This window comes from Schistocerca americana, chromosome 2 (genome assembly GCF_021461395.2).
Source record: "Schistocerca americana isolate TAMUIC-IGC-003095 chromosome 2, iqSchAmer2.1, whole genome shotgun sequence".
Classification (NCBI taxonomy): Eukaryota; Metazoa; Arthropoda; class Insecta; order Orthoptera; family Acrididae; genus Schistocerca; species Schistocerca americana.
The window spans coordinates 4,523,770-4,535,966 of NC_060120.1; the positions used below are offsets into that span (position 1 = coordinate 4,523,770).

The following is a 12,197-nucleotide window of genomic DNA, read 5'->3' on the forward strand; positions in this document are numbered from 1 at the left end:
AGTTTTCATTTTCTTATTCTTTTTCATCTTCTGCTTCAACTGAATCGTCATCATCCTCAAACACTGTTTCCTCATTATCTGCATCTGCATCTGAATCTTCATAGTCTTCCGCCACAGGAACTAAGAGGGCAACGGCTTCTGGCGACAAACTCTTCAGTTTCTTCGGCGAAGATTTGCGTAAGGAAGAAACGTAGGGGTCTGTCGTTGCCAACAATCTCCTGAACACGTCTTACATAGTCTTAACTCTTGAAAACTTTCGAGAAAAACTCAGGCGATATTGCTTTATCAACTTATTGGTTGATTCCTGAGCATCCTCCAATAGTTAACCGATGGGTAAAATGGCCGAAGAAATAATGTCTGGACCGTGAATCAACAATCTATGGACTGCTGTTGGCATGTTGTACCAGGGGTATTCTTTCATGTAGTGCCTGGCAGTTGCTAAGGCGTATGCTCGAAACTTTTCAACGTCGATCTGACGTCCGCTCGAAATCGTCTGCAAAATTATATGGAAACGGTGGATTAGTTCTTCGGAAACTCCAGTTATCAGAGCTGATGTTGGAGTGTTTTCAAAAAAACGTCGAGCAGTGTTTCCGTCATTCGTACTGCCAAACCCTTGTTTCGGCATGTCAGTTACAATTCCAAGCTGCTCTTTGAAAGCTTTTTGAATGTTGGCTTTCAATATTGCTTTTTCCTCTTTATCTTCTGCTTTATGTGCCTGCCACTTTTTTGTTTTCATTTGGTATGCCAAATGAATACAACATTCAAAACATCGAATCCAGGCGTGAAGAGTTGATAGTCCGTACTGCAGATAATCGGCGGTAACTTGTTTTTTCAAAACATCATCAATGTTATTAAATTGGGCAGACGTAGCCTTGCAGAGATAGCACCGTTGTGCAGAATTCGTGTTGGTGATAGCATTGCACACTTTACCATCTACCATGGTCATGCTTAAATTGTATTTAATGGAAATGTCTTTCCCATGAATAACTGTTTCGAATGACTGGAGTTGTTCGATTTGTTTGTCGTAATACGCTTTCTCGTTTAAAGACGTTTGCTCTGTTTCCTTTGTAAATTCTAACTTCAGTGGTCTGCAAAAGAGGGTTGAAGACGGCTTCGGATTAATCCATAAGATCTTTTCTTCTTTAGTTTCTTCATTTACACCTGCAAGTTTCAGTGGAACAAGCGAAGTGAAAACTAAAGTTGCATCTGAAATACTCGAATCTGAAAACTTCATTTTATACATGCTTTGCCCGGAGGTTCCGTCAAAGCCCCACTTACAAATAAGGGCCATATTAGACATTTCCGAACCACTCATATGTAAAATATCGTCTCGTTTCAGCAGTAGAACACGTTGAACAGTGTGGTCTAACAACGCTTGCAACTGTACCTCAGCTTTTGATTCGGTAAAAGTGAGGGTTACGTCTGGAGGGCAGCAAGCTTTTTTTGCTACCAAAACAGCTGAATACGGTGGACATAGTGTGTTTAAGCCTTTTCCTTTAGCCCCATTTCTCAAATGCTGGTAAGATTCTTTTGACAATTTCAAGTCGAAAAGGAGTGCTAGACCTTCATTTGCATCATATGAGGATGGCGATGATGTTGAAAATCGCAAGCCTGCCTTGTATTTTTTCACCTTGGATGGACTTGAGAGTGTGACGTCTTTCACAATCTTCGCAGCATCTGGGTGCCCCGAAGATCGAAGACTCATTTGCGCGGCGAACGATAATTCGACAGGACTGAACTTCGTACGAATCTCCTCAGTTCTCCTTCTTTTAGACCTATCAGATAATGTTTCAAATTTAGTGGCAGGTCGGCCTGTTGATTTAGTCACACTTGCAGGTTTCGAATCAATCGGAATATATACTATTGTATTTAACCAGGTTTCGTTCTTCTTGAAAAAATATCCTTCTCGCAGAGTTGCTTCCTTATACTTGCTTCTTAACTTTGTTAACAAAATCGAAATGGTAGGCCTCATATCATAGGGAATTTAACTTGTATGTCCACTTTTTTCTGTCAACGACCTTTCAAAAAGTTCTATGACCCCTTCCAAATCATTTGACGAATACTCTTTTGTTATTAGAAAAATATCTTTCCTCGAAAATCCGATTCTGGAATACGCTGGATCAGATGAAACTGAAATTAAAAAAAAAATCTGTGTTACACTTTTCGTCATTTTTCTAATTATTTTATTCTTTACAATGCTTCTACGTGTCGATGTCTGAACAATGACATTTTGCAAGTGTCGCTTAAAACGTGGCTCAAAGCCAGAGTCGCAACTAGTCGCAGGATTTGAAGCTTAATTTACAAAGGTAATAATATATACTTGCGTACACAGCGCAAAAGAAAGCGGAATGTCGTGGAATTCGTAACTAATATCTATTTTTAAGCGCATTTTACGATTTTGTCATTCATTTTCCTGTAGTACGTTAATTGAAATGTAAACGTGCATAATTGATGATTTAATAGTGATATAAGTGTTTTTTCACTAGTACATACCTCCTGGAAAACATTCCATATTGAAAGTATTGGTTTCACTTGCACAAAACATAAATAACTTCCTTCAACAACACGACTGTTTTTGTAGCCTGGCCAGCTGCGCGCACGCTAACAATGAACTGCCGCATTTGACCTGAGATATTACCGAACAAATGAACATGTGGTCGTCCGCACAGCCGGCATTCAGTTGTCCCAGCATTGCTGCTGCCAACCTGATAGTCCAAAATCCCCATCTTCAAACTTTTTTTTTTCTTTTTGGCCACGTTTTCAAGATTCTGGCCCACTGTGTTGCGACGAGGTTCTTTCCGTCCCTTTACGACGTACCAGTGAACATTGTCTCAGCAGATCATCAGTAGGGAAGCCGAGCGAAACCTACTGTACTTCGACGTGAACCAGGCTGCAATTAAAGTCACTAATCTGCGTTTCGGGAGAAAGTTTTCACACGTAATGAAAGGTTGGAAATTTTATCCTCAATTAATGTATTCTGACACTTGGGTGAACAAGTATCACTGCCAAGCCCGTGATAGTCTTAACACAGTCACTCATAACCCCCTTCACTCACGTTAGGAAGTTTATGGTGTTACATTTCCCGAAAACGTAATAGCTACAAAAATACCGATTGTTTTTGATTGAGAATGCTCGCCAAATATTAAGTCTGTCGGTACCTAATGTAGTCACAGTTTTTAACCACCGACCTGTTCAATACGCCACGCGGAATTTATGTCTTTTCTCGTCACAAAATTCACTAAAAAATTCCGAAATTTCTACACACCCATCGGAATAATTATGCCGTCACTTTACAACACTTTTGATGTATGAAACACTGCTAGATCCGGCAACTTACCATTTCCATCTGAACTACTACTGCACACGTCCGAACTGTTTCATGGCTAGGCTCCGACTCCTCTCTAGAATACTCTCAGTCTTCTCTACCAGCAGAGAAAGGCGCGCGAAGAATAGTGCTTTACCATTGGTCAGTTTACTCAACAGCCAATAGCAAAACAACATTCTTCCGCGTCAGTCCGCGCTTTTCATCAATAACCAATCGCAAAGTAGTAAACCTAACGACTGCACCTTTTACCGACGTAATTATCTAATATGCTGAAGTTCTGCTTATGCATAAAGTTATTTACTGTTGTTATTTATACCTGAATTAACTTTCCCTTTACCATAAACTTACTTTACAAATCTATTCTGCAACAATCCCCTTTTTTACATATCCATACTTCTTCGAAATGTTCCCACACTATATCCTACTACATAACTCGTTAAACAATTATCTCCGTATTAACCTTAAACCACACTCACGCATCATTCATACTGCTAAAACACATTTTTAACACTTTAAACACACAAAAAGATATAATAACACTTTATGAAAATACTATAAGAGTTTATGAAAAACATTCTATTACTTTAGTGGACTCTAGTGGACACAACCGAAACTAAATCACAGTCCCCCTATCCAATACTGTCCTCTATCGGCTGATATATAAACTACGTGCGCGTCCAGTCTCGCCTCACCGTCTGTCACTATCCAGCTCTGAGACACATCTCCCACTTAACCGCCTCCAAGGCAGGATCGGTATACGGCGCTACGCCTCAACGTATCCAAGACCCGTCGTGCCCGGCCTGTTTAAATGGCTACGTAAAGGATCAATAACAACTTATTTATGTTCTTGGAAAAAGCACAAAAATCCACAAATTGTAATAAACAATTTAACGAACGTTTTTAACGATGGATTTTTCTGAAATCCTAGAGAATGTAAAGCTTTCGTACAAAATCGGCACTGACGCATACCGCTGATGACGTAATTTGAGGCGACAAAAGTCCTGGGATAGCGATACGCACATATACGAATGGTGGTAGGATCGCGCACACAAGGTGTGAAAAGGTGGTGCTTTGGCGGAGCTGTCATTTGTGCTCATCTGATTCACGTGGCAAGGTGTCAGACATGATTATGGCCGCCCAACGGCAATTAACAGACTTTGAAAGCGGAATGGTAATTGGAGGTGGACGCATGGGGCATTTCATTTCTGAAATCGTTAGGGAATTCAATATTCCGCGATCCACAGCGTCAAGAGTTTTCCGAGAATACGAAATTTCAGGCTTACATTACCTCTAACCGTGGACAATGGAGTGCCCAACGGCGTTTGCGTAGAGGTACCATAGCTGAAAGACAAGCGACACTGTTTGACATAACCGCAGAAATCGATGTGGGACGTGCGACAAACGTATCCGTTAGGGCACTGCGGCGAAATTGGGCGTCAATGGGTTTGCGGCAGCAGACGACCGACGCGATTTCCTTTGCTAACAGCACGGCATCGCCTGCAGAGCCTCTCCTGCAATTTTTACTTGTTCACACAATTACTTGTCACACAATTTCAAGTGCGCTGCTCGGTTCATAGTAAAGCAAATTACGTAACAGCTGCTGTGGAATTTTTTCAGGTGGCTACGAAATGCTAGTTTTGTAACCCAAAAATTAAGTAATATGTCCTCTTTCCTTGCAGGAACTGGAGAGAGGAAATTGCAAAATGTGAGGGCAAAGAAAAGAGAAGTCCAAGTCTGAGAAGAGTGATCATCAAGACGTTCAGAAACCAGTTCATTCTACAAGGCGTCATGCAAGGAATCCAGCAGCTCGTTGTAAGGTGAGTTGTACAAGTTTAGTTATTAGTATTTTATACAGCTTACATTTCCATCATTCTGGATGTAGCCGTGTACTGTGTAGTGACGAAGCTGTATAATGTCCCACAATGACCTCTGACCTCTCTTCTCTCTAGCTCCCTCGTCCCCCCACCGTTCCCCTAGGCCTCATATTCACACACATTCATTCACATACACATGAGGAGGTACAGGCTGCAAATAGCTGGGTACAGTTCTGGTGTGGGACCACAAACTGTGGCCTTCTCAACAGCACCAATCTTCCGATACTGTGAACTCCGAGCATTATTCAGCGACCACTGCTGGTTATGACGGCCAGAACGTTGAGTGCCTAAGAGTGCACTAATCTTGCTTAATCGTCTCAATCGCAGGGGTGGTGGAAACAAAAGTTCGTTGTGGGGTGTGCGTCAATGGTATTAGTGGGTCACGACCAAACCAGTCATTAGTGGGCAAGCACAATGCTGCACATCAATTTCATTAGGCTTGTCCAGATGGCAGGGTTCTGCCTGCATCGACTGTTGTTTATTTAGCTGCTCGTAACGCCACAAATACAAACACCCCGTTACAATAAGAGGACTCGATGTAGGAAATAGGCACGGTTTTTTTCCCCATTGCCTATATATTTATACAACTGTGTGCCGTGATTTATGTCACTGTGCTGCTTTTCTCCTTCTCCAACAGTCACAATTTCATTAAGAATCAAGATACCGCGATATACGAGGGCAGTTCAATAAGTAATGCAACACATTTTTTTTCTGAAACAGTGGTTGTTTTATTCAGCATTGAAATACACCAGGTTATTCCCCAATCTTTTAGCTACACAACACTATTTTTCAACGTAATCTCCATTCAATGCTACGGCCTTACGCCACCTTGAAATGAGGGCCTGTATGCCTGCACGGTACCATTCCACTGGTCGATGTCGGAGCCAACGTCGTACTGCATCAATAACTTCTTCATCATCCGCGTAGTGCCTCCCACGGATTGCGTCCTTCATTGGGCCAAACATATGGAAATCCGACGGTGCGAGATCGGGGCTGTAGGGTGCATGAGGAAGAACAGTCCACTGAAGTTTTGTGAGCTCCTCTCGGGTGCGAAGACTTGTGTGAGGTCTTGCGTTGTCATGAAGAAGGAGAAGTTCGTTCAGATTTTTGTGCCTACGAACACGCTGAAGTCGTTTCTTCAATTTCTGAAGAGTAGCACAATACACTTCAGAGTTGATCGTCTGACCATGGGGAAGGACATAGAACAGAATAACCCCTTCAGCGTCCCAGAAGACTGTAACCATTATTTTACTGGCTGAGGGTACGGCTTTAAACTTTTTCTTGGTAGGGGAGTGGGTGTGGCGCCACTCCATTGATTGCCGTTTTGTTTCAGGTTCGAAGTGATGAACCCATGTTTCATCGCCTGTAACAATCTTTGACAAGAAATTGTCACCCTCAGCCACATGACGAGCAAGCAATTCCGCACAGATGGTTCTCCTTTGCTCTTTATGGTGTTCGGTTAGACAACGAGGGACCCAGCGGGAACAAACCTTTGAATATCCCAACTGGTGAACAATTGTGACAGCGCTACCAACAGAGATGTCAAGTTGAGCACTGAGTTGTTTGATGGTGATCCGTCGATCATCTCGAACGAGTGTGTTCACACGCTCCGCCATTGCAGGAGTCACAGCTGTGCACGGCCGGCCCGCACGCGGGAGATCAGACAGTCTTGTTTGACCTTGCGGCGATGATGACACACGCTTTGCCCAACAACTCACCGTGCTTTTGTCCACTGCCAGATCACCGTAGACATTCTGCAAGCGCCTATGAATATCTGAGATGCCCTGGTTTTCCGCCAAAAGAAACTCGATCACTGCCTGTTGTTTGCAACGCACATCCGTTACAGACGCCATTTTAACAGCTCCGTACAGCGCTGCCACCTGTCGGAAGTCAATGAAACTATACGAGACGAAGCGGGAATGTTTGAAAATATTCCACAAGAAATTTCCGGTTTTTTCAACCAAAATTGGCCGAGAAAAAAAATGTGTTGCATTACTTATTGAACTGCCCTCGTATTACGAGTCTAGCACACACTGCTGTTCAAATGTGTGTGAATTCCTAAGGGACCAAACTGCTTAGGTCATCGGTCCCTAGACTTACACACTACTTAAACTAACTTATGCTAAGAACAACACGTACACCCCCATGCCCGAGGGAGGACTCGAACCTCCGGCGGGAGGGGCCGCGCAGTCCGCGACATGAGTCTGGTCCCTTCGACCCCCACGAACCAACCAACGAGTCCGTGACACGACGCCTCAAAAGGCGCGGCCACACACACTGCTGTCATGAGCCCACTGCTCCCCAGCTTTGTTACTGATCGCTCGGGTAGAAAGTTAGTGCAGTGATTTAAATAACTACTTGGTCTCAAAAAATCGCATTTCAGTCTTTACTGCTGCAGTTATTAAAGTAACCGTTCGAGATGTGGTCGACCGCTAGTACCCTGAAGACTTTACTCATGTTCGGGTTCATATTTCAGCTATAAAATAATTTTTTTACGCATCACCCGTGCTCATCCATCTTACATTCAAATCCAGCATTTTTCCGCTCCACAAGAATACACACATTCCGTGTTCGCAGCTCCATTAAGTCGGCATTTGCCCAGTTTCGCGACCCAACTAACTCTCCAAAGAATGGACTCTTGCTGTAGTAAAAAATACTACCAATACTAGTATAATTTATACTTAAGAACTAAAAACCGTAACTACCAATTGTTCGGGAGAGCGTTGAGGAAACGTTAACGCCTACATGTATTTTTAGCAGAAAAAGATGAGGAGTGACGTTAGTGTAGTTGGCACCGTTACGTGTTCAAAAATCGCAAGGAACAGCAGCAGATGAGGTAAAACGTACTAAAAGACATCGTAACGGCACTCAGCTATTGAAACACCAACGTGACAGCAAAGAGCACGCTGCATCCAAGAAGCTGGTTACAGCGACTCTTTGGTCCCATCGGATTAGGGAAGGATGGGGAAGGAAATCGGCCGTGCCCTTTCGAAGGAACCATCCCGGCATTTGCCTGAAGTGATCTAGGGAAATCACGGAAAAACCTAAAGGTGGATGGCCGGTCGCGGGTTTGAACCGTCGTCCTAAGATTTAGAAAAAATATCTGAGTGGTGCGAAAAGTGGCAGTTGACCCTAAATAACGAAAAGTGCGAGGTCATCCACATGAGTACTAAAAGGAAGTCGTTAAACTTCGGTTACACGATAAATCAGTCTAATCTAAAAGCCGTAAATTGAACTAAATACCTGGGTATTACAATTACGAACAACTTAAATTGGAAAGAACACGTAGAAAATGTTGTGAGGAAGGCTAACCAAAGGCTGCGCTTTATTGGCAGGACACTTAGAAAATGTAACAGACCTACTAAGGAGACAGCCTACACTACGCTTGTCCGTCCTCTTTTAGAATACTGCTGCGCGGTGTGGGATCCTTACCAGGTAGGACTGACGGAGTACATCGAAAAAGTTCAAAGAAAGGCAGCACGTTTTGTACTATCGCGAAATATGGCAGGGAGTGTCACAGAAATGACACAGGATTTGGGCTGGAAATCATTGAAAGAAAGGCGTTTTTCGTTGCGACGGAATCTTCTCACGAAATTCCAATCATCAACTTTCTCCTTCGAATCGAAAATATTTTACTGACACCGATCTACATAGCGCAGAACGATCACCACGATAAAATAAGGGAAATCAGAGCTCTTACGGAAAGATCCAGGTGTTCATTCTTTCCGCCTGCTATAGGAGATTGGAATAATAGAGGATTGTGGAGGTGGTTCGATGAACCCTCCGCCAGGCACTTAAATGTGATTTGCAGAGTATCCATGTAGATGTAGATGTAGATGTAGATGTACCGAATGCGAGTCCAGTGCGCTAACCGCTGCACCACCTCGCTCGGTAAGGACAGTATTCGGCTGCACTGGGGCATAATATGTGCATAATGAAGGGGATCCAAATGTTAGTGATTGATTTGTCACGGTCATCGACGATCAGGTGGCGTTCTGGAGGCCTGTGTGTGCATGCTCTGTGTTGACTCATCACGCAGTAACTTCAAAAAATGGCTCTGAGCACTATGGGACTCAACTGCTGTGCTCATCAGTCCCCTAGAACTTAGAACTACTTAAACCTAACTAACCTAAGGACATCACACACACCCATGCCCGAGGCAGGATTCGAACCTGCGACCGCAGCAGCAGCGCGCCTAGAACCGCACGGCCACCGCGGCCGGCTAGGCAGTAACTGTGCTGAGATTAGAGGTGAACAGTGTCTGCAAGACTCGTTCTACGGTACAACCGAGCCCTGCCGACAAGTATGTACTCCTGTCCAACAGCTTCAGCCATTTGGACGCGGTTGCATTGTGGGCCTGCAGGAAGCTGAGTTGGCTGGAGGTGTTGGTACACTTACTGGGCACAATGTATCTGTGGTGGATCGATGCTTTGAACAGTGGTCTGCGGAAAACTCCCACACCTGTTGACAGGGTTTTGGACGTCCACGGACTACGGAATCGTGTCGAGGTCAACGCAATGTTTGAGCAGCGGTGGCAGACCGAACGTCATCCAGGGACGAAATCCGGGCACTAGTTGTACCTGCTGTGTCATCAGGGACCACTGGGAACCGCCTGCTTGCAGCAGGTTTAAGGTCACGTGTTCCTCTGGCCAGACTACCACAGACACCACGACACCGCCAAGTGTGGCTGCTCTGAGAAGAGAGTGGAATGGCGTGAGTGATGAGAGTAGTCTCTGTCTGTGTGTGAGTGATGGACGTAGGTCTGGTGAGCTGCCGATTCCAGTACGTATTCGACCACGACACTCAGGTCCCACCCATAGCTTCATTGTGCGTGTGTCGAGGCTGGGGGCATCAATTACAGCTCGTGATTTCGTTTGATATTTCTGCAGGGTAAAGTAACCAGTGTCCCCTCCCTACACTACACGGGTTATTATCTCCGTGCTAGTCTCATTTAAACGACAGGAAGGTGATGTGTTTTTTCAGTAGGGCAATGCATACGCACATACGGATGCTGCAGCGCGACAAACTGTTCGCGGTGTGTAACTCTGCCCTGGTCTGCGATTATCACCAGACCTCTCACCCGTCGAACGCGTACGGAACATGATGAAGCGGGGGCTTCTCGTTCTGCAGGGGCTGCAAGAGCCACTGCCGAACTGCAACAAAAGGGCGCAGGGTGCATGGGACGGTTTATCGCAGGATGCCACGCCTCAACTTTATGATTGTTTGCGTGCGAGAATACGCGCCTGCATTGCCTCCAGGGGGAGGTGTGTCTACACTGTGTACTGATGCGACTCACTGTCTCATGTGTGCTTCATATACTCATACGGCTCTGAGCACTATGGGACTTAACATCTATGGTCATCAGTCCCCTAGAACTTAGAACTACTTAAACCTAACTAAACTAAGGACATCACACAACACCCAGCCATCACGAGGCAGAGAAAATCCCTGACCCCGCCGGGAATCGAACCCGGGAACCCGGGCATGGGAAGCGAGAACGCTACCGCACGACCACGAGATGCGGGCATATATATACTCATACAATTCTGAACTACACCTCAGTCATTTGTCAATAAAATGACCTTGTCCTTCAGGCTACATTTGTTCCGGTAGTGTATAATGAGAATAGTGTGTTGCGGGTAGGAGAAAACAACTACCTTTACAATAAAGTTTGAAGCAGCTGTTACAGCACTCTTATTCTCGGTTTGCAAATTTTTGGGTTTGCAGGCGAGCTGTCACTTTCTCCTTACGCGATATTTCGGCAACTTCCCTAGCTGTCTTCGTTACACGTCGAGCGCAGATTTTGTAGCTCCCTGTTTGAACTTCAACCGAACAGTGTTGCCGAAATATCGTTTAAAGAGGAACTAACAACTCAGCTGTAAACTCGCAAACTTTTATTAAACTACGAATTTCTCTGGAAAAAGCCTGAAGGACCAATGTGTTACTCCTGTGGTGTCCTGTGGGCGTCGCGGAAGCAAGCCGGGTCCTTAGTCCACGTGCACCAAGTCATTGCGACAAGGTGACAAAATTGCTGTACTGTCGGGGGGAAATGGAATGATAGTGTTGCATTGTTGGCCGGCAGACCCCATACGGGGAAGTTCGGCCGCTGAGTTCAAGTCTTGTTTCACTTGACGTCACATCGGGGGGGGGGGGGGGGGGGGGGAATGTTAATCGATTGGCCTGCACCATTCATTGCACTGCTGAGCCAAAACATTATTGCTTCTTGGCTCAACTTGGGAACGCAATACAGGAGCGGTTGAGCGTGGCATGATTTCGACCAACTTTTGAGAGGTTTCTGGATGTATGTAGCAGCAGATATCAACGCACAGGTAGCGCAGTTCCCGTACGTCATAGGCTAGTGGTTTGTGGGCGTGGCTGACTATGTCATTGCGTCAACGGTGCAACACCTAGGAGTCAGCGATGATGTTCACGTAAACCGCAGCTGTCATAGTGCCTTTCAGTTTTAAAATTGTACATTAAAAGACACATAGCAAAAAAAAAGGACAGGGGGGAAATGTACATCCTCTCCTTTTTTCTATGCGTTTTTACTCATTTAACAATTTGCAAGTGCACGTTCGTATTTTGTGGTAATCTCTTGGCAAATAAAGAACTGTTAAGTCTTCATGTGACACACGCCACATAGAGAGCGTTCCAAGACCCTGTCACACCGAGGTCTGCCGTATAGGTAAATGTGAACAGCGGCTTCAGTTATTGTGATCGCTTCTCTCTTTTGGTTATTCATAACTTGATACCAGCGCCTTAACCCACAAGATACGTTTAAGAACTTCGTGGAGGAAAATGAGTGTTCTGGAGAATTGTGTTTGGCTTGCGGGCAGTCAAATTAGCAGTCTGTTTAAGTCGGTCAGTTGAAGTGTATTCGATCTTGTCGACACATGGAAAATAGTTTTCACACGTTTTAATAACCGGATAATCTACCTACCAATGAACGTGATTACCGCATCTATGTAAGCCGCATGAACATGGGCCCATTCCGCTTT

The 12,197-nt window shown here is 44.7% G+C and overlaps 1 protein-coding gene across 1 annotated transcript in view; it reads left to right on the top strand.

Moving 5' to 3' along the window:
• The window catches only part of LOC124595545 (ATP-binding cassette sub-family C member 4-like), a 291,780-nt gene that overhangs the window by 73,370 nt on the left and 206,213 nt on the right, over window positions 1-12,197 (top strand). The window contains exon 3 of the mRNA XM_047134323.1: window positions 5,005-5,142. Coding sequence (XP_046990279.1) covers window positions 5,005-5,142 — 138 coding nt within the window. The remainder of the gene's footprint in view (window positions 1-5,004; window positions 5,143-12,197) is intronic.